Genomic DNA, 24826 nt, shown 5'->3' on the forward strand with positions numbered 1-24826 from the left:
TAGCTACCTATAGCTATCAAACCCCGCTCCCTGCAACTGCCAAACCAGACTTAATTCTATGCAGTCCCAATTACTTCAAAAAAATCATAATGATAAATATTTTCTTTCTTAGGACTCACATTACTTTGGGATGTAAAGATTTGAAAACATTCATAGTTAGAGGTAAATAAATAAACATACATCTTGAATTGGGAGATTTCTGTATTTTCCATGACTGTATACACCCTGAACACTTAACTCTACCCTCACAAATACATAATCATTACAATGTTATTAATCAGGATAACATCCCTTTACCAACTACTCCGAACTACTCCATCTCACAGAGACAGATATTAAGTTCAACTACTCTGTACTAGGATAACATCCCTTTACCAACTACTCCGAACTACTCCATCTCACAGAGACAGATATTAAGTTCAACTACTCTGTACTACTCCAACTCACAGAGACAGATATTAAGTTCAACTACTCTGCACTACTCCAACTCACAGAGACAGATATTAAGTTCAACTACTCCGCACTACTCCAACTCACAGAGACAGATATTAAGTTCAACTACTCTGCACTACTCCAACTCACAGAGACAGATATTAAGTTCAACTACTCTGCACTACTCCAACTCACAGAGACAGATATTAAGTTCAACTACTCTGCACTACTCCAACTCACAGAGACAGATATTAAGTTCAACTACTCTGCGCTACTCCATCTCACAGAGACTGATATTAAGTTCAACTACTCTGCACTATTCCAACTCACAGAGACAGATATAAAGTTCATGCATTTACTAAATATTATATTACGAATTATCATGAGTAGGTCAGGTTTTGGTAGGAAAACAACCATGATTAAAGGATTAATTTTCTGTAAGGATGTATATTTTATTGAAGCACACAATTTACTTAAGTACATGACCAAAGAATAACAATTTAATTCATGGGACTGAAGAAAACATTGCACCAGGAAAATGGCCTTCACTAATTATTCAGCATGAATTTCTCCCTTGTTGAAATTTCCCTTCCATACAGTAGTAAGCACAGGTTTGATACTTCATTATTTTGATGTATCATACACACCTACACTGATATTACACTCCCAGGAGGGAAGAATGATGAGAATATTTTTATACAATCTGGCAATTATGAAAATGAGCATGGAAAACAATATGTTACCTCAGGCAATCTAATACAGACTGATAAAAATATACTATTTGATTAATTTAAAACGAGAGTGAAAATATCTTTTTTCAAAGTTCAAAATATTGATTTTCAGTCCTTTTCAATATTAGCCTTCCCATTTTTTCTTTATATATACTTTCTATATAAGTCAGAATGACCTTGTACAATGACCTATTATCTATCTAAGTCAGTATGACCTATAATGACCTTCAGTCTAAGCAAGTATGACCTTGAAATGACCTACTTTCTATCTAAGCCCGTTCTAAAATGACCTACTTTCTATAAAAGCCAGAATGACCTTGTACAATGACCTTCAGTCTAAGCAAGTATAACCTTGCAATAACCTGCTTTCTATCCGAGCCTGTATGACCTTCTATTGATCAGAGAGTAAAATAATGACCTTGAGGGGTCAGCTGAGATACTTACTTGTCAGCTACTGCTCTGGCTTTTAGTAGTGCTGCTGTGTAACATATAGTGGCTGACTTTGGTAAACTGATATCTGTAGGGAGGAAAAGTAAACATCGAGTTATAAAACTGATTTCTATAGGGAGGAAAAGTAAACATCTAGGTATTTCACTGATATCTGTAGGGAGGAAAAGAAACATCGGGTTATTTAACTGATATCTGTAGGGAGGAAAAGAAACATGGAGTTATTTAACTGATATCTGTAGGGAGGAAAAGAAACATGGAGTTATTCAACTGATATCTGTAGGGAGGAAAAGAAACATCGAGTTATTTAACTGATATCTGTAGGGAGGAAAAGAAACATTGAGTTATTTAACTGATATCTGTAGGGAGGAAAAGTAACATTGAGTTATTTAACTGATATCTGTAGGGAGGAAAAGAAACATCAAGTTATTCAACTGATATCTGAAGGGAGGAAATGTAACATTGAGTTATTTAACTGATATCTGTAGGGAGGAAAAGAAACATCGAGTTATTCAACTGATATCTGTAGGGAGGAAAAGTAACATTGAGTTATTTAACTGATATCTGTAGGGAGGAAAAGAAACATTGAGTTATTTAACTGATATCTGTAAGGAGGAAAAGAAACATCGAGTTATCTAACTGATAACTGTAGGGAGGAAAAGAAACATAGAGTTATTTAACTGATATCTGTAGGGAGGAAAAGAAATGTCGAGTTATTTAATTGATATTTGTAAGTATTAAACATCGAGTTATTTAACTGATATGTGTAAGTAGCAAACATTGAGTTATTTAACTGATATCTGTAAAAAGTAAACATCGAGTTATTTAACTGATATCGGTTAGTATTAAACATCCAGTTATTTAACTGATATATGTAAGTAGTAAACATTGAGTTATTCAACAGATATCTGTCAGTAGTAAACATCTAGTTATTTAACTGATATCTGTTGGGAGGAAAGGAAATATCCAGTTATTTAACTTAAGACCTTTCCAGTTCCCCGTGACAGACTTATAACCAATTACTCAACTGATAGGTAAAGAAAACATCTAGTGCAATCTACAAATTTTTTTTTTTTTTAAATTATTAATATATATACCATTGTTTCAACTTATAATGTTTTTACTTTTTCCAAACATGAGAATTCTCCCTACTAGAATGAGTAAATTAATTTTATCTAAAGTAAATGCAGTAACTGAACTTATACATGACTCATTCACCCCTGAAATTTCAAAATGGACGGTTCTAGTCTTTGATTTAGAAGAGTCTAAATGCATCTTCAGGAGTGAATAATTTATAATGAAATCCTCATATAGCTAAATGACGGCAGCTCATGTTTGGTTTAATATTCTCATTTTTTATACCTTTATGTGATTGTATACTGAATGATTTCTAGATCAGAAGTAACTGTTACATCATGCCTCAGCCCTTATCTCTAGAAATCAATACCTCCATATCTACATATACACACAGCTACTAAAAGCATTGTCCAACAACAACATTGATAGGAACATTTACGTAAAAGGCGGCCGCAAAAGACGGCCGCAATGCTCCTCTGAGCTCAGCAGTAACACTTAAGCTTGTAGGTCTGCAGTGAATAATTTATAATTCGTCAAATTATCCTCGCTGAAGTGCATCAAAACGCAGTATTACTTGCACCACTGGGTATGACATTTCAGATCGCCTTCCTCCAAATCCTAGCCGCAACACATTACATTTATTGATTTTATATCCTGAGTTTTTTTGTAGATAAAATCGCCTGAGAAAGATGCAATGCAGCAATGCAGAAGAATAAATAATGGTATTTGGTGTGCTAGCACCTCTACACATAGATATTGTATTTTCGTTTTCCTGTGAAAGTTCTTTTCAGTCTATTGTATCACTGTCTGGGCTTCTATTGAAAAGTCTTCCATACAGAAAGTTTATACAAACAAATTGAAGTTTTTTTCTCTTGTTCTTTTTTTTTATGTCGGTGTTTTATATATATTTAACCAGATTACATCGGAGAGCCACAGTAGTATACTTTGAACATTCCATTAATCAGAATGATTCAACTTTCTTTTCAAACTGAATTTAAAGTCAAAACCGACCACATGACTGAAATTAAATGATTATGGGGGGAAAATCTTTTGTATCCTCTGAAAGAAAATCTATCTCAGGTTACCTAAAATGACTATGAATCCTAGTGGCTTGTGTTTTGATCAGAGCATTTTAGACTTAAAGATACCACTGAAGTTTCATTGTCTTTTTTCCCTTCTACTATCAACTCGTTCTCTCTCAGTGATCAATATAAATTCTATTTCAGATAATTATGATGTTGGGCCTGTAGGAGGATTAAATAATTGCAAGTAAGTTTATACCTCTCTCAATATAAGTACTGTAGTGAGAATAAAACTATTTATATTATAAGCCCCATAAATTACCGAATAAATAGGATACACAGTAGCAAGCAAGAGTTTTCTCTCCTTGTAAAACAATGTCTTTCTCCCTCCAAATATGGGTGTCTACGAGACATAAATTGCAGAATATAGGATACACATCAACAAGAAAGATTTTTTTTCTCCCTAAAAATATGAAGAGAGAAACAAAACTATCTATGAACAAGAGGCCCAAAGGGCCTTAACGGTCATCTGACTACCTTGGCAATAGTAAAATTAATTATATATGGTGTCACTTTGTCAGGACCATGTCAGGATCATTTTCAATTTCTTTCAACAAATTTATTTCAAACAAGAGGCCCAAGGGCCTTAACATATAGGAAATTAATTAGATATAGTGTCATGGTAGCCATCTTCGATTTGTGATCAACCAGAGATGTAACAATACTTTGTCGGGACCATGTCAGGATCATTTCATGCAAGTTTCAGCCAAATCGCACCGGTAGAACTTGATAAGAAATTCAAAATGTGTTTTCAAGATGGCCGCTGTGGCAGCCATCTTGGATTTCAGATCAACCCGAAAAATAACAACACTTTATCAGGACCAAGTGAGGATCATTTCATGCAAGTTTCAACCAAATCGCACCGGTAAAACTTGATAAGAAGTTCGAAATATGTTTTCAAGATGGCGGCTGTGGCGGCCATCTTGGATTTCGGATCAACCTAAAAAATAACAACACTTTGTCAGGACCATGTCAGGATCATTTCATGCAAGTTTCAGTCTAATCGCACAAGTAGAACTTGAGAAGAAGTTCAAAATGTGTTTTCAAGATGGCGGCTGTGGCTGCCATCTTGGGTTTCGGATCAACCAAAAAATAACAACACTTTGTCAGGACCATGTTAGGATCATTTCATGCAAGTTTCAGTCAAATCGCACCGGTAGAACTTGAGAAGAAGTTCAAAATGTGTTTTCAAGATGGCGGCTGTGGCAGCCATCTTGGATTTCGGATTGACCCGAAAAATAACAACACTTTGTCGGGACCATGTCAGGATCATTTCATGAAAGTTTCAGCCAAATCGCACCGGTAGAACTTGAGAAGAAGTTCAAAATGTGTTTTCAAGATGGCGGCTGTGGCGGCCATCTTGAATATCGGATCGACCCGAAAAATAACAACACTTTGTCGGGACCATGTCAGGATCATTTCATGCAAGTTTCAGCCCAATCGCACTGGTAGAACTTGAGAAGAAGTTCAAAATGTGTTTTCAAGATGGCGGCTGTGGCAGCCATCTTGGATTTCGGATTGACCCGAAAAATAACAACACTTTGTCGGGACCATGTCAGGATCATTTCATGCAAGTTTCAGCCCAATCGCACCGGTAGAACTTGAGAAGAAGTTCAAAATGTGTTTTCAAGATGGTGGCTGTGGCGGCCATCTTGGATATCGGATCGACCCGAAAAATAACAACACTTTGTCGGGACCATGTCAGGATCATTTCATGCAAGTTTCAGTCAAATCGCACCGGTAGAACTTGAGAAGAAGTTCAAAATGTGTTTTCAAGATGGCGGCTGTGGCAGCCATCTTGGATTTCGGATTGACCCGAAAAATAACAACACTTTGTCGGGACCATGTCAGGATCATTTCATGCAAGTTTCAGCCAAATTGCACCGGTAGAACTTGAGAAGAAGTTCAAAATGTGAAAAGTTAACGCACGGCGCACGGCGCACGGCGGACGGCGCACGGCGCACGGCGGACGGCGGACGGCGGACGGCGGACGACGACGGACGAAACATGATGACTATAGGTCATCCTGACCCTTCGGGTCAGATGACCTAATAAGATTACTTCTTTTTTATTATCCTTTAAAATATCTTTCTCCATGACCTTAAGAATTACTTTGGTGAAATTGTAAAACATGACCATTTATTCTCCTAGAAAGACTGGAACAGATTTGAAGGATTTCGGAATTATGTGTGGATAATTGAAACATACTTATATGGGTGAACATGTGGTATAGTGGTTATGCCACTTGCCTTTTTTGTATAACCAGCCAGGGTTTGATACCTAGCATGGATGTAAAATGGTCTGGGATCACCTGACAAATCAGTAGGTTTTCACCGAGCACTCTGGTTCCCTCCCACTATAATACCCCATCATGCCAACATCCGGGTCTTCAAAAGTGTTTTGTATAAGTTATATAACTTGTTTTCGCACTTGATGTTAAATAAATCATGTTTATATATGTACTGTACTTACCATCATATTTAGCTAACACTGCCTGGACGTCTGCATATGCCTGTAGTTCTAGTAAAGCATCTATAAGGTTCTCATGGATGTTGAATAAATTCAACATTGGAAATTCTTTCATAAGCTGAAAATTGAAATTCAATAATTAATTGGTAAAGTGTGTTTAAGGTTCTCATTGAAAACTCAACATTGAAAATTCTTTCATAAGCTGAAGATTAAATCTTTAATTGGTGAATTGAATAGAACTGATGAATTAGACTCCAATGACAATGACCGGCCCCTCACCCTGCCTCTCTCCCCCCAAGATATTGATGTGATATTTTCAAGATGATCTACAGTACACAATCAGTTCCATAAAAAGAAGATACAAATCTAACAACAAATCATATGTATATATACATCTTCTGTGACCAATCTTATTTTTACAGCTACTTAATTTTACTTTTTCATGCTTACCTACTTTTTTGTCAATTAAATTTCACCATTTAGAGTCAAAAAGGTCTACGGTACCTATGCCCAACACCCCCCCCCCCCCTCGTGATTTCTTTTGTCTGTGAAGTTCCCCAAATTTACATGGACGCCAAAGTTAGATGGTTAACAGCAATATGAACGGAGGGAAATTCTAGTAAGAAGAAGTTAAACTACTGCGGACATCTTTTATTTAAAAAAATTGAACAAACAAAAAAAGTCTTTTATTTATAGAAAGTTAACAAAAAAGTTATTTTTGTGTTAGTAACATAAAACCACAAAAATGACAAATATTATAATATAATGACTAGAATTTCCTTAAATTTGTAATAAATATATAATATATTGTAGGATGAAAATCAATAAAAGTCCAGCTGTCTCCTTCTGTACAGGTAATCGGATGTGTGTTCAGTGATATTTCACCAGACTTAAGACTGTGTAGGTAGAAATGTTACCAGTCAGCAATATCTCACGGTCAGTCACACACATTATAGATTAACAATACATCATCTTAAAACAGATTCAATCTTTAAATCAATAGCTCTTAGTTCACATTAATTGACGTTAAAATCACGGACGCTGATATTTTAACCACAATGATTTTTGGTTTGTTTAACTTTACATTCTATTTACAGCCAGGGTCATATAAAGATGTGCCAGGTTGGATGGTGGAGGAAAGCCAGAGTACCTGGAGAAAAACCACCGACCAGTGCTTAGTACCTGGCAACTGCCCCATATGAGACTCAAACTTGTAACCCAGAGTTTAGGGGTTTGTGGTAATATGTTGGGACATCTTAATCACTCTGCCACTGTGTCCCCTTGCCAGGAGGAAAACAACTGGGCTGAGCTTTAATAATTGGACCCTTATTTACTAAAAGGTGCTACATCGCACACCAATGGTTATTTTTATCTATTAAAAACAGAAGTAGACAAATAAGTATTTTTCTTCAGTAACAACAGTTACTTACTTTACAGTATTACAGTTATTGAAAAGTTTGGGCTTCTTATTTGAAAAGAGTGCAGGACACTATGCCCTATATGGAGTGAGGTACTGATTGATTTGATATGTATTTATACAATTATTGTCCAAATGATAAATATGATCTATGCTCTGTTAGCGGTGGACTTCCTTTAAGAACAGAGGGCAAGAAGAATTGAGAGAGAAAAAACCCAAAACAAATAAAAGTTTTACAACAAATGATAAAGTGGGTGTTTTTTAAAACATTTTTTGGTGTTTAGAACACATCCAATAACAACTATGTAATCACTAAACCAACAAACGGGAAGTGAAAACCTACCTCTCTCATCATTTTGACAGCTTCTCTTGTCCGACCAAGCTTTCTGGCACACATTGCTAGTCTCCTTTTTATATAAACTATCACATTTGTGTCTCGCCCTATAAAATAAAACAAATTGTATTTGAAGCTATTTTGCTCAAATCAATATTATCAGACACAAATCTTTAATTTTCAGTAATACACTCCCATATTCACCTAACGTATATGATTAAATATACCCTACTCTTATACCTTCTCACAATTATTACGAAAAATTGAACATCTTTCAATGTTTTATTTTTAGATACATTATATCATCTGGTGGTCGTATTAATTATTTAAGAGAAATTTTAGACGAATTACTAGGACGACTGGCTCTACACTATCTGTCATGCTGTTAATGAAACAAAATGACGTCAGTGAGCTGGAGGCTCTGAGATATCACTTACAGCTTCAGTCGGTCTAGTACAGCTGTTACACTGCTACCATAAATTAAGCCATTTCCTAATTGGTCCAATTTAGTGAAGAAAGCAGGAACAGAATTACTCATATTATTATGCATATAAAAATGCCCACAAGTACCGTATCTATTCAGAAAGAAATCTGTGCATGATATTAGATAATAATTAAGTTTTTCAATTTACTGAAAATGTGTAGAAGTACTATAATGCTGTTACAAGCTAAAATAACCCATATGACTTGATTCTTCAATACATCCTCTTTCATACACTATTTTATTACTATTAACACTTTACTTCATTTTAAAGAGAAGCTTATAAGCCAAAGAGTGCATTGAATTTTTTATTTACATAGGAAATAAACCTGTTCCAATTATTTTTGAGGTAATACATGTTTTTGATAAGTTGAATGAATATCACATTGACCATAATTTTGTATAAAACATATTTTATTTGAAATTCAATGGTTCTATGTTAACCATAGCAACAGCTTTGTACCATGTAAAAGTTTGTACCATGGCATCCAAGATTTTGGGTTTATACAAAGGATGTTTTCTTCAATCCTTTTTCAACCTACACTGAAGATGAACTTACTCTGTCTAATAATAAATAACATTTTTGTCTTATTATATTTCAAATAACAAAGGTCTCAGTAAGGACATTTTGGATCGTATGACTAAAAACAATAACGAATTCTGTTCAAGGACAGGTAGGGAATGCATTAGCCAGTAATCTAAGGAATGGTGAAGGAATGGTCATTTTATGGTCAGTGACATCTGGAAACTTTTTATATTCTTTGGTAAAATCAATAGTACTTGATTAGTAGACAACAGCTAGATCCATGGATAGTTTTTATCAGCACTATCAGTAGCCTGTTATTACAGATTGGGGATGTATAAATAACAGACTGGGGATGTATAGTCGTAGGATTTAAGGGTTTAATCTTGCTTTGGTCGATTTCATGGGCTGATGAATTGAGTTGCTCTTGAACCAAATTGAATGAACTGTGAAGCAGTTCAAGTTGAATTTGTTTCAAGAGCAACTCAATTCATCAACCCATGAAATTGACAAAAGCAAGATTCAATCCTTATATTTCAATTTAATCGTAATAGATTTTTGTAATTTTTTCTTAAAAAAATTTGCGAGTCTCTGGGATTGTGCAAGTCTTCAATGAGAGATCTAAGACATGGAATAGTTACCTTTTGCTGTGAAATAGATTTCAGCCTAAATTTTAATGGTGTCAAAATAAGCATGTTGACTTCAGTGTCAGAACAATGAGGTGTGGTGAACAACTGAAATGGTAACTTACGGTGTGTGGACTCGTGCTGTAACTTACGATGTGTGGACTCGTGCTGTAACTTATGAAGTGTGGACTCGTGGTGTGTTTACTTCAGTCTCAGGACATTAATGTACATAACTGAAATAGTAACTTATGATGTGTGGACTCGTGCTGTAACTTACGAAGTGTGGACTCGTGCTGTAACTTACGAAGTGTGGACTCGTGCTGTGTTTACTTCAGTCTTAGGACAATAATGTACATAACTGAAATGGTAACTTATGATGTGTGGACTCGTGGTGTAACTTACGAAGTGTGGACTCGTGGTGTAACTTACGATGTGTGGACTCGTGCTGTAACTTACGAAGTGTGGACTCGTGCTGTAACTTACGAAGTGTTGACTCGTGCTGTGTTTACTTTAGTCTCATGACAATAAGATACATAACTTTAATGGTCACTTACGATGTGTGGACTCGTGCTGTGAACTCTGATGTTGTGTCTGTTGTGATTTTCTATAGTTCACCTCGGCAGCTTTGTATGCTTGTTTGAACATTTTCTCTGCCTGAAGTGTAAAAACATACCAAAACTTTTAGGATTTAGAGAAGAGAGCACCTTTAGTTGACAATCCACTCCCTCATAATATTACCATACAATAGTACGGCAAAATAGCTCACAATTCCTGGCCATAGTTGGTACCGTATGGTAAAGTAAATCAATTCAAGATGTTACACAAAAGTTTTGACAAACCATATACTATAAGAGTTATGCTCTGAGAACTTGAAGCATGATCGGGTTAATCATGAAATGGAAAAAATAACATGAATCTTATGAAAATTAACACCAACTGTAAGATCATTTGGAATGTAAAGTTCTAAAGTTCAAAACGTATATTTTTTTTTTTTTTCTATTTTGAACTTCCTAATCAATTTGATTTGCATTTGTGACTCTACTCTTAAGATAAATTGTAAACCAAGTTGCTTGAGACTTACTTTCGAGATCCAAGTAAATTTGTGAAAGTTTAAATCTGCAAATCAAATTACTATCAACATAATTTAAATTGATAGCAAATATAATTCAATTTCTAAATCTGTGAATGTTAATCGTTGCAAACTTGTTATAAAACTGAAATTGCAAAATTGATTAGCTGGTGTACACTAGTGTGTATATATAATGGAGACAACACTTACATCTGCTATGGTGCTGGTATCCTCCTCGGCCAAGAGTATAATCGCTGTGGGACACCTAAATATGACAAAAAAATAAAGTATGACATAATCGCTGTGGGACACCTAAATATGACAAAAAATTAAAGTATGACATAATCGCTGTAGGACGCCTAAATATGACAATACAAAATAACATACGACAAAATCGCTGTGTTACACCTAAATATGACATTACAAATCATGTCTGACAATGTTCATATACAGTATTCTACTTGCAAGCCTCCAATTAGCAATATTTGTTTAGTTCCTCCCCTTTTTATCAAGCCTTTTAGAATAACGTCATATCAAGCAACAAGCCCCCTCCCTATTTTCATATTTTTTTTGATGTAAATTTGTTTTGAAAAATCATTAAGGTATGTATGGATTATGGAGATTATTCTAACAAATGTTGATGATAATGATAGGGGTGGGATCTTAGATCTTAAACGACTACTGGTATATAGAATGTTGTAATCACTGATTGCTACCTGATTCATATAATGAAAGAGAAATAATTTCTTTTAAACCAACAAATTCATATGATTTCTCATGCTTATATAACTCAATGAACTTAATTGTACAAATCAGGCTTGATTTTGCAACACAGAACCAAATAGCAGAATTTAAGGAAAATGACTGTACCTGCCAAACTACATTTTTTAATGTAATGTGAGGCATTTTGTGCAAAATGAAAATAATTGACTTAGCTTATTCTAAATAGCTGGAAAAAAATCATGTCTGACTGTAGAAAGAATTATTGAGAGCCTATTATAAATACTTGTTTACTTTAAATCACTTCCTAATGAGATTAACAGATGTTTGACCTTTCCTGACCTCTGGCTTCATGCTGTGTCGGCCAGAAGCTTGTATAAGATTTGGTATTATTGTTATACTTACTCTGGGTTTTTCTCTGCTGCGTCTTTAGCAGCTTTGATTCTGGACTGTGGATTTCTCTCTCTCCACGCTCTTTGCATCACTACAACCACAACAAAACATATCAAAATTCAACACTGTGATCACATCTTCATATTAGATTTTCTTCATGCTGTTATAAATATGCAAATCTGATTCAAAACACAACTGTTTATCTAGTGCGAAACTGCGAATATACAATTATATGTTAACCAGATATATATGCATCCACGCTTTCTTTTGAAGGATACAACCTTGATCGTATGTTGCTCTTATGATGCACGACCTTGACTGCATGTTTACAAAAAAATAATTGACCTTGACCATTATAAGAGTCATGAACTACTGACTCATGGACAACTTCCACAAAAGGTCTACTTTATATCTAATGGTAGCTACTATATAGCTAGTTATTTTCCCAATTCAAAATTTTCCCGATTTGGACTTAAAATTGAAAAAAACAAGAGGCCCAGAGGGCCTGTATCGCTCACCTGGTTTTTTGTTAGTAATTATCACAAGAATCTGACAATTAGAAAAATAAGCAAAATTGACTCCCAAAGTTTAATTTTGAATCACAACCATACAATGATGCTATTGATACCATACAAATATGCTATCCAATACATAGGTTCAGAGACAAAGTAATTTATATGAAAATAGTAGCCTAATTGACCTTTTTGACCTCGCATCTATTGCCGTTTAAGGCCCCGGGGGTCAGCCCTATCATTTGTACAATTTCAAATCCCAACCCTATAAGGATGCTACCATTGCATTATGAGTGCTCTTCCATGCAGAGAAGTCATTTATATGGAAATAGCTAAATTGACCCCTTTTGACCCCACACTTCAGGCTCCTGGGGGGGTCAGCCCCATTATTTGCAAAATTTTGAATCCAAACCCTTTAAGGATGTAACCATTGCATTATGAGCGCAATTCCATATTAAGTTGCAGAGAAAAAGTTATTTATATGGAAATTGACCACTTTTGACCCCGCCCCTCAGGCCCCCGGGGGTCAGCCCTATCATTTGCTCAATTTGGAATCCCCAGCCTACAAGGATGCTACCATTGCATTATGGGTGCTATACCATTTTTAGTTGCAGAGAAGAAGTCATTTATATGGAAATAGCCAAATTGACCCCTTTTGATCCCGCCCCTCAGGCCCCCGGGGGGTCAGCCCTATTATTTGCACAATTTTAAATCCCCACACTATAAGGATGCTACCATTGCATTATGGGTGCTATACCATGCTTAGTTGCAGAGAAGAAGTCGTTTATATGGAAATAGCCAAATTGACCCCTTTTGACCCCGCCCCTCAGGCCCCTGGGGGGTCAGCCCTATCATTTGCACAATTTTGAATCCCCACCCTATAAGGATGCTACCATTGCATTATGGGTGCTATACCATACTTAGTTTCAGAGAAGAAGTCGTTTATATGGAAATAGCCAAATTGAGCCCTTTTGACCCCGCCCCTCAGCCCCCCCGGGAGTCAGCCCCATCATTTGTACAATTTTGAATCCCCACCCTATAATGATACTACAACTGCATTATGAGTGCTATCTCATGCTTAGTTTCAGAGATGAAGTTATTTAAATGGAAATAGCCAAATTGACCCCATTTGACCCCGCCCCTCAGGCCCCCGGGGGGTCAGCCCCATCATTTGTACAATTTTGAATCCCCACCCTATAAGGATGCTACCATTGCATTATGGGTGCTATCCCACGCTTGGTTTCAGAGAAGAAGTCGTTTATATGGAAATAGCCAAATTGACCCCTTTTGGCCCCGCCCCTCAGGCCCCCGGGGGGTCAGCCCCATCATTTGTACAATTTTCAGTTAGTAGCCCATAAGGATGCTACAAGTCAAATTTTATTGAAATCCAACCAGCGGTTATGGAGAAGAAGTCGATTGTTGACGGACGCCGGACGCCGGACGCCGGACGCTGCGGTATCCCATAAGCTCACCTCGGTCCTTTGGACCAGGTGAGCTAAAAAAAAATCAATGTAATAAAATTTTACGATTAACTATAAAGGTAACTTTTCGTGAATCAATTTTTTGTGACCATAGCACTATCCTACAGAAAACACTACAAAAGTCACTGGCTATATATAATATGGTATCTTAACTATATAAGACTACATGACAACAGAATGAAAAGATATTACCTTTGAACTTTGACATTGATAGTACCATTTGGAACACACAACCGTGAACACTCTACTAACTTGAAATATTCAACCTTGACCTTGACATATCACCAACAAATAACCTTGACTATTGACAGATTACTTTTGATAAATTTGACCCTGAAATCACAAAGCACTCTTTAGACCCCACAGTATGACAGGTCGACATCAAATTTAAGGAAATAAACTTGGCTATCTTACCTTCGTACTCAGGCTTGCCAGCATCAGCCTCACAGGTGAAAAAAGTTTGATGATCCTGAGCAGACAGATTCATATCATAGTAGGTGAGTGGGTCCTTGCCCTTCGCCCAGGTGTATCGTTGGTATTCTGAGCCCCGGAATAGATTTAATGGATTTCTCCACACTTTGCATTCTGGAATACAGAAAGGCACAGAACAAATTAAATCTAGTGACAAGGTACAAAACAAATTAAATCTAGTGACAAACATATTAATCTTTAATTTTAAAATATCTGTTATCTGAGATGATCTAAGGGTAAAAGAAAACTCCATACCTTATCATAACAAAAATTGAAATTATAGCAAATCAATTGTTATGTAATTAATGGGATACCAACAAGCAATATAAAGGAATTAAAATACATAATCATCAACTGAGTACAATTTCAACAGGAAATTAAAATTAAACCTTTGGATCAACAACACATAGTGAATATGATACATTGTGTTTTAGTAATTATGACATATCAAAGAACCACAATTTAATAAAGGATGCCCTTTGGCCTCGAACATGGATGTAGTGCGGTGGTAAAAGACGCAGGTATGTTTGGCTAGCTGGTTGGGTGCCGTAGATCGTGAGTTTGTGGCCCAGATAGGGCACGAGTCAATAAATTTTAATCCTTTGTGAAATTGTGTTTTTTTTATATGGAATAAAATACATGTAATAGAAAACATTTAAAATTCATTTTAGTAGCAGTCACTTTACTTTTCTTGCTTTTTTTTTTTTTTTTTTTTAGGGGGGGGGGATTAAGTATGTCATTGAGGAGTGGGAGATGGGGTTGACTATTAAAATGACATTGGTATTGATCCTCCTTTTTAATTTGTCATGATAAAATATTTAGTTTTTTTAACAGAGCAGTAATGATGATACATGGTAAAAGGTTTTAGGCAAATACAGTTGATATAATTTAGTATGTGGTCTACCAATTATAAGTCAAGTACAGAGCACTGCTATCTGTACCTCCGCTGTAATGTCTATCAAACCTTCCCCCTGTGAGATTAAAGAAAACTTCAGATCCATTTAATTATACACTGAAGCCACTCCATGTTTGAACCATAAATGTCCTATGACTTTTAAAGTATCCAAAGAAATAAATAATTTTGTAATCAGATCAATGGTGAAGTATTTGAAATGCTGTGTAATAACTGTCTTCTAGACCTACAGATTTGATACTATTTCTTTTAATATATTCCTCAGGACAGCAAACAGATGATCAGTAATTTACTTTTCAATTTCTAGATTCTAATTCACTCCTGAACTCTTTTACTTCAAGACCTGGCAGAGCCCATTGTAAAATTTCAGGGGTCAACAGGTTAAAATTTTCACCTTGAAACTTTCCATAGTTTCATTCAAACACATTAATTTGATAATTTGGTCATATACTTTTATCAGATACACAACTAACCAAATGGTATCATGAATATCAAATAATTATCAAACTTGTTTATCAAATAGTAAAGAGCATGTCCCTGGTTTTTTCCAGCAAGCAATAGTGCTAGCTAGCCTATGGTGAAGAAACCAAAAGAAAGATCTATTCTGTGTTGTGATTTGGTGCCTTGACTAATGGTGTGCAGAGATTCTGTGAAGTCTCGACAGTATAATGGTGAAGAATAAATGTGATATCCGACATCCGCCATACTCAGGTGGTGAAATATTGTCCGTTCTGATCGTGATGATTGTGACAGTCTAATGAGTTGATGTAGGATAATGGAGCTGGCATTACTGAGATGAGTTACTCGTCATCATCGGAGTATCATCAGTCCTATAAAACCACTATCTACCAGAGCACCCAGAGCCGGTCCACACTAAACCTCTTTATTATACAAATATTTGACAGATAATGCAGCCTCTAGGTTCTCGTGAAACCTGTCATCGAAACTTCAGTCAGTCATCAATTTGGATAAATAGGCTTCACTCAACCATAATTAGCCAAACGATGGTTGATATTTTCTATAAGAGTCCTTTTGGGATAAAAAAAATCAATAAAAAGAAATAGATCTTGAAAATCTTATCATATTTTTATTTCTAAGGTCGCTTTTAAAACCTAAATTCTGTTGGGTTTTTTTCAAAAAAGTTCCAAAAACATTTTTTAGTTGCAAGAACCCAAAAGACAATGATGTTATATAAACTCCATGGAAAAAGATATGCCCAATCAATCATTTTTTTCTCAAAGATAATTGACCAAAAGACCAAACAATGATCATGAACACTTGGGAATGTAGAGGAACTTCTTACTCTTTTTATACATACCGGGAACTGTTTGTTGATGTGTGGTGTTGTTGCCTGTGTTGTTTACGTTGTTTGTGTTGTTGTTGTCGTTGTTTGCACCCTCTGTTCCACCGCCCAGCAGTGGAGATATGTGGTTCAGCGACACCTGCTCTATAAACGATGTGCCATACTTTTTGAAGTACCACCATTCAAATATCTGAAAGAAAGACAAGATTTGTGACCTATACAATATCAATTTCCTCTCCACATAAATATTACAGATGCTGTAAATACTATTAAGATTAGTTTTTTTTTATTAGTTTAATGTACTATTAACAACCAGGGTCATTTAAAGATGTGCCAGGTTTGATGGTGGAGGAAAGTTGGAGTAACCAGATAAAAACTACCGGTCAGCAGTCAGTACATGGCAACTGCCTCACATGGGATTCAAATTCGACCCCAGAGATGGAGAACTAGTGGTAATATGACGGAACATCTTAATCCCTCGTCCACCACGTACAGCATTGATATTATAAATAAGTGTTTATTTCTTACATTATATCACCAGATGGTCCTGGCATCGACTATATCTTTTCACTACTTTTCTTTTCTTTTTTCAATCCTATGGGGACACTACATATGAATGAAAAACTTAACCAAAATTCAAGGTAGCTTTAGCGTCACACCAGCCCTTTGCCATCAGTCTCAAGATGAAATATAGATAACAAGTTGCTATAAATTTTATCAATTTGACATTGAACGTCAATATTCAAGATGGCTTGGCATTAAACCAACAGTCTCAAAATGAAATCTGATTAAGTTACTGTAAAATATTCTTATTTGACCCTGATGTTGTATAGGTAGTAATTGTGAGCTTATTGTGTAACACATGAGGTCTTATTATTGCAAATAGCTTACATATGTTTCATCACCATATCTTCAAAGGTTACATGTTTCATCACCATATCTTCAAAGGTTACAAAGAAATGGGCAGGATAAGATAGTTATTACATAAAGAAGCAAAAGAAGACAAGTACTATCATCTCTCTTCACTTTAAGGGGTAACATAACATAACTAATGCTCTATATTTTGCAGATAACATATTCAAATTATAAGCTTTTCCCAGCGAAAACCAGAAAATATAATTCCAACAAAATCAAATGGTTATATAGTATTTGCCATAGGCTTTAACACTTGTATTTTAGCTCATTACAATGTAATGACAGTAGTAACACATGAACATCACCTCTATACCACGATACAACAGCAGTATATTCTTTAAATACACGCCGATGGCTGCAGGAATTAGTATTCAAGACGGACTGTCTGGGCGATAAGTATGTAAGGCTAGGTGTGTACCAAGGACAATATTCAAATCAATATCCATGCATCAAAAACGCCTCTACAGACTTGCTGACCTAATGGGTGTTCGCGAGACCCTGAATCTTGTTTCAGTACAGACAATGTTCTTAGCAGTTGCGAGACCCTGAATCTTGTTTCAGTACAGACAATGTTCTTAGCGGTTGCGAGACCCTGAATCTTGTTTCAGTACAGACAATGTTCTTAGCGGCAAGAAAACAGTCAATATCAAAGTGTTAGGAGGGACAAAGACTTAAAGGCCATGAAAACATCCTGCTCCAAAACAATAGTTTTTATCACAATATTTTTGTTTTTATTGTAAGTTTGGTTTTCATCCTGAGCATGTAAAACATGAAAAAAATACATAAAATTATATTTTTTTTGCATGTTTCATTTTTGTTTAATGATGAAATGATGTAGAGAAGAGATGAAAATGTTCACTGTGTATATATGTAATAGACATACTACTGTATAGTTCCTAATATTCGTGGGATTTTTAATTTTGTTAAATTCACAGATTCATTCAAATTGGTAAAATTTAACACCTCACCAAATTTATTAAGTCATGGGTTTATATATTACAGCCTTTAGTATGTATGAAACTTTCAAAGGCTACAAAGATAAAATCACTGCGAACAGAAAATCGCAAAATTTAAGAAAATAAATATGCGACAGACTGATTTCCCCTATTAACATGAAGATGATTTTCTGAATCAGTCAAAATGGCAAATACTTTGTACATGTATTTTATTTCAGCTCGAGATGAGCTTCACTGAAGTGGAAATCATTGAATCATATCGCCAGTCAGTTCATCGGAATATTACTCGAATGTCTGCTTCACTTACCAGTATAAGTCCTGATATTAATGAAGAAGTGCCTGTCAGAGCCACGTAGAATTTGGGCGTCAGGGTATTCAGAAACATCGTAGCTGGAAAGAGATATAAAACAATATCATATATAAATCACCAACATATTTAACTATCATGGTAATATACGAAACATTGTAGCTGGAAAGAGATATAAAACAATTGCAATGTAATCTATAACTCACCAACATACAAGCTAATATGGCACTCTATTTGATTTTCATAAAAGTTCAGAAAACCAACATGGCATCATATTCATAAAAGAACAGAAAACCAATAAGGAATCATACAGACTTAGCATAAAAGTTTAATTAAAACCTTAATTCATAAGTGTTTTCTGAAGATTATATAATATTATATAATTAATTAGAATGAGCCTCATAGCTGTACCCTCTCACACACATGTATGAGTACAGTTTTTATCTTCTTATAGCATACAATCAAACTTAGTGACCGGAGAGTCTTTTAAAACTTGAAGACATTTTGTATATTTCAATAATTAATTGATGGATCAAACTCAATATAAATTATTCTCTGAAAGTCTGTTAAATAAGTACAATCAAATACAGAAAGATGTTTTATTGCCAATGACCAATAAACAAGACACCTAAAACTATGTGCCTATGATGTGTCAAATCACAGTAACAAAATGATATTAATGTGAAAGTGTAAACTAATTATAACAAAATACAATTAGTACACAGAAACTCTAACCATCTAGCTTCTAATAGGACGGCATCATGTTACATCTATCAATTACAATACAATGAAAAATGTCAACGACAGTCATAATGTATTAATCATATTGCCATATACAAGTATGTTTTACAATACAGAAACTCCTATTTTGATAACCAGAAACTTGAATTTATGTGTCATGTTTGTGGAAATTGAAAGAAAACCCCATCTTGGATTTTTTCAACCAAAAAGACATTAAATGTCTAATTTTGTGACTATAACAAAGTAAAAAGCCTTGATCTTCCCCTAGATATGATGTTTAGCAGAATTGATGATACTATTCATCAAATCAAAGTCAATAGCATTGATCTAATCACATGAATAGAATGACATGGGCGTTAATATTTACAAACCAAGCATCCGTAGATAATCCTAGCCAGACTCATTAACGGATTTCTCTTATTGTTCACATAACCAGTGGTTTCTCATCACAGAAATCCCTTTGTATTTGTACACTGTTCCCATGGGATAGATAACCATGGCAACACTATCATCTGACAGTAACAGTATAATTAACAAGTGATGTTAAACGGTACAAATATAGGAGCGTTTCTATATATGGGAGTCAGCCTTTTATATAATAATCAAAAATATTCCTTTAAATCAACGGTGAAAATAGTTAAAATACTCACATCCATCATTATAATTTCAAATCAAAATTCTCTTTGTTAAGTATGTATCCTTCTTATACAGGTGAACTGTTTATGTTTCATGTTCTGTATTTTTCATATGTTATGAAACAATGATGGATTTTTTTAAACAAAATGTCAGCATCTTCTAATATCACATTGAAGAGCTTGATGCTGATATGAATACACATATTGAATTTACAGGTTTAGATTCTCATTATTATTCTTTATGAACAGTTTAACAATATTAATGAAAGGGGCAGATTCAGAATGGAAGGTTTGTGTTAATGTGTCACAATATAATGGTATGTGGATCTGATCCCCTATCAGGCTGTACATACCATGTACATGTGCTGAAATTGCTTTGTACGTCAAATGGAACAGTAAGTCTTCATCCATATCATATCAAAGTAATGAATATATATCTCCGATTCAGAAACACCTTATTTGTCAAAAAATAACAAAACCATTGACCTGTATGTAATTGTGATTTAAAATCAAATGAATGAATAAACAAGCCGTCATTAATAAATCTGAACTGAAACCCGTAGAAATAACAAAATGGAAGACTAAGACAAATCGTCTTGTTCCTAGTCAGGTTTCACAGCCGTTCAAAATTGTCGTTTACACACTATATTGGATTACAGGCTCATCTGGAACATTCCTAGAAAAACACTTGATTATCTGTCGTTTACAAAAGCTTTTTTGTAATGTAATGAGGAATGAAACGGAAATGAGCAAGAATCTTGAAGCATGTCTCCGTGGTAGTAGTATTACCGTATTGAACAGTATGCATGAAGCTATTGATTTATGTAGCGAGCTATAGGGATTGCGATAATGGACACAATCAATATACTTACTATCCCACATTGCAGCTTTATCCAATGGAGAAACGAACGTGAATGATAATCCTATCCGAAACACGAGATCGTTTCCAAAAAATTTCAAAGAATCTAAACGACTTTCACACAAAATGATGTTGTCGTAAACATGTCCATCAATGTAAATGGGACCAGTTAGTTATTGGTGGGCAGACGGACCAGCAAGGACACAGAATGACAGTGAAAGCCTAGCTTCCATATGACAGACCGAGGCTGTAAGACTGAATACACAGCAGTACACTGGCAGCCTCCTCCCCATCAGCTGATCACCGTGTGAGGAGACAATCTCTGTCGAGATCCACCGCTGTCAAACCCGACTCGGCTCCAAGTATATAATATTGTTGTATCATTGGTCGCATCACAGATATCAAATACGTCTCTAAATGTCACCTACGTCATGTACGTAATGTCCAGATATATTCTATATGTGTAATAAAGTAAAGCTTACGGTGTGTGTTCTCCATGTTAATTGAATCTAAATACAGGTTTACTATATTTTTTTTGAAAAAATATGCTTAATGATTGACTGTGATATCATTTGTCTTTGTCAGAAACCTTTTGGCTTTAATTAATTTCTGGATTATTTCAACTGTATAGTGAAAGCAAATCTCACAAATTTTGAAGTGAGTATCGTTCACTTATAACAAGATAAATGTAATTTATCAACTTGGATTATCTGAATAACTAACATTTGATGAATTCCTCCTTTGTGAACATTGACTTAGAAATAGTTTGTTATTATTACCATATTTCATATTCCAAAATTTTCATATCAACAACTAGCTGCAATATTGTAGCTCAAAAGACTTTTTGACCGATAATGTTGTCGAAAGGTATAGTAGGCCGGGTACGTATATTCGTTCTAATCAACAACTTCACTGGTCAGACTTTGCATGGACAATTTTTTGTCTTTTTTTTTTTTTTTTTTTTTGTAGTAATACAATGCACATTATAAATTTTTGCAGGCAAAATTAATGATTTCACATTTAATCATAAACTTCTTAAATGAAATATTTATAATCCTGCAATTTTAAACTAACTGTATGTAAAGAAAACTGTTATCTTTTGAATGAGAATTATTTTAGTGAACTAGCAGCAGCTGTTAAATATTAACTCACATTCCGTCTGATATAGTGAAACAATAAAATATTGCATTTATACATACAGCCACCACGCATTTAAATATCAAAGTAAGATATGCTTTTCCCATGTACAATTCATAATATTTAAATCAAATCTAAAAAATCAAATTACCATATTGATTTTTAAAGGCTGCAAATATCAGAGAACACACACCATGTTTTCAGGAGAATTTGACGAGACTAAAATCTGCGAAATGAATGTACGATTTTGGAATCTCTTTAAATTGCTCTAGACCTTAGGAAGTCCGCACCCAACTGCAACCATTTCAGAGCGACGTAAAAATCAATTTTTTCTCCAGAGAATAAGATAGCATGTTTTCACAATTTTTTGCTATTCATGTACATCATTTGCATTGACATTACAAAAAAAAATTGTAAAAGCATGCAAAAGCTATAATAAACCGACTGGAGCAAAATAAATCATCAGTGGTAAGAGCAAAGAAGATAGCTTCTGGTATATATGTTAGAAATGAAGGATACAAATCAGTAGTTTCAAACAAAAATTTCAAGTCGAAATAAAATCAAATGATAGAACAAGTCGAAATAAAATCGAATGATAGAAACAAATTACACTCACATGAAATCCATATCAACATGGCTTATTCAAGGAAATCAAACAAGGAGACAGCCTTTGTAATTTGAGATAACAAACTTTTATCTGTAGAATTGACCAAAGAATACTGCATGTACAGAGGCAGCCACTGTGCCGAGCTGGTTATAAGAAGTCCCAATTACAAGCCCTTCAACTACACAAGCTCATGGTGGTAGTTTATCAAAATACCAGTTATTGACTGCTGGCTGGATGGTGTTTTTTCTACAGGTACTCAGGCTTTTCTCCCTCTCCTTTACCTGATCACACATCTTAAATGACAAAGGCCGTTAATAGGACTTTAATCCAATCAAAATCAAGCTAAAATCATACGTACAAAGCCAAATAAGACAAGCATTTCACTTTTTCTTACAGAACAAATATGTTATTGAATTACATCATTAACGATGACAAGACTGACATGACATTTATCTGTGTGGGCTCTGGAAATATTTGCAAGAAGACTTATATATTATAGAATTACGTTTAAGAGTGTTGCTGGACATTTTTATTTCTATTTAATCATTATAATTAAGACCTTTACAATGACCACACTAACTACCGGTACCTCCGGTTTACACTCAACCCGAGTACAATGAAGATCCTTTACATTGATATCACAATAACTAACCCCAGATTACACTCGACCAGAGTTCACTATCAATCCTAACCCCAGATTACACTCGACCAGAGTTCACTATCAATCCTAACCCCGGATTACACTCGACCAGAGTTCACTATCAATCCTAACCCCAGATTACACTTGACCAGAGTTCACTATCAATCCTAACCCCAGATTACACTCGACCAGAGTTCACTATCAATCCTAACCCCAGATTACACTCGACCAGAGTTCACTATCAATCCTAACCCCAGATTACACTCGACCAGAGTTCACTATCAATCCTAACCCCAGATTACACTTGACCAGAGTTCACTATCAATCCTATGGTGTAAGGAATATGGTGAGGCTGTTGGAATCAATACCTCAATCTTCACACATCCAGTTACCTAATCCTTAACTCATAGTACCTCTCACAATTTCATCACAATGATGTGTCATAATGCTCATAACATCATCACAGCTCACAACAATATATATACAGGCAATACTTTATATTTCTTCATGTGAATTTCTCACATGAAAATGTTCATGTTAAATTAGCCTGAATTTCATGTGAAATTCTTTCACATGAAATTCACGTCAAGAAATACATTGTATCACAGTTCACAATGTCAAGAAATATCACAGTTCACAATGTCAAGAAATACCACAGTTCACATCATCACAGCTTACAACATTATTAGAAGTCGTATAAATGAAACAATTATAATTGCTGTAGCCTTATAATCATCTCATCTCCATAGCAGGAGTGTGTGACAGTGAAAATCTGTCAACCTGGAAAGTGTGAAATATACAGAACAACAGATGTGGGTGTGAAAAGTAAAGAATACTCATAATAAATGGAATACATTGATTTTAAGTCATGTATGTGTGTAGAAAGACAGCATTACATCAAGACCAAATGTGACAAAAACTTATATATTTTGAGTGTTAGAAGGAACACAAGCTTAAATCATGAACCTACTCAAAAGCATGTCACCAAGTGAAATATACCAGTCTTACTACAGTACAACTGTCTCATAGAAAGGGGAACACATGAGCATTAATCAAGACATTGGTGACAGAAATGGAACAAATTAAGTTTTGTGATTCTGTGAAGGAAAAAACACATCATCATGTCAGGGAAGGAAGACATGATCAGCTCAGATGTGTGAAGGAGAGTGAAAGATTTGAAAGTTTGTGAGAGTCAGGAAACAATAGTTAGTGTATGTGTGGTGGAGAGAAAGATAAATAGAGACACGCTTGTTCATATAAGTATGAAAGACAGAAATGCATAGGGAGTGCATGTGGTTTATAGAGATGTACCTACTGGTATATGGCACAAGATGGTGGCTAATAGAGAGAAAACACATATGTTTTGGAACAAGAGGCCCAAAGGGCCTGTATCGCTCACCTGGTTTGTAATGCCAAGTACTGTTGTGAATACAGGTTCATTGTTTCTTTTCTGAAGGAATTTGAATATTTACCTCTTATTCCCCTATTGGGCCCCGCCCCTCCTGCCCCTGGGGGGTCAGAGCCAAAATTTATACAAGTTCTGTTCCC

General features: G+C 35.1%; 1 protein-coding gene across 5 annotated transcripts in view; it reads right to left on the minus strand.

Annotated features, from left to right (window-relative positions):
• The window catches only part of LOC138336649 (suppressor of tumorigenicity 7 protein homolog), a 57573-nt gene that overhangs the window by 14148 nt on the left and 18599 nt on the right, over nt 1–24826 (minus strand). For 4 of the 5 annotated variants that reach the window (XM_069286175.1, XM_069286174.1, XM_069286178.1 and 1 more), the window contains exons 2-10: nt 18660–18742; nt 16497–16671; nt 14209–14379; nt 11814–11892; nt 10899–10953; nt 10174–10273; nt 7999–8096; nt 6242–6356; nt 1608–1680 (exon numbers count right to left, since the gene is read on the minus strand). In XM_069286175.1, the coding sequence (XP_069142276.1) occupies nt 1608–1680; nt 6242–6356; nt 7999–8096; nt 10174–10273; nt 10899–10953; nt 11814–11892; nt 14209–14379; nt 16497–16671; nt 18660–18742 (949 nt within the window). Of the gene's footprint in view, nt 1–1607; nt 1681–6241; nt 6357–7998; nt 8097–10173; nt 10274–10898; nt 10954–11813; nt 11893–14208; nt 14380–16496; nt 16672–18659; nt 18743–20907; nt 21169–24826 lie in introns of those variants that run through there. The other variant, XM_069286177.1, reaches the window with a different exon arrangement.

The sequence above is a fragment of the Argopecten irradians genome, chromosome 12 (assembly GCF_041381155.1).
Source record: "Argopecten irradians isolate NY chromosome 12, Ai_NY, whole genome shotgun sequence".
Classification (NCBI taxonomy): domain Eukaryota; kingdom Metazoa; phylum Mollusca; class Bivalvia; order Pectinida; family Pectinidae; genus Argopecten; species Argopecten irradians.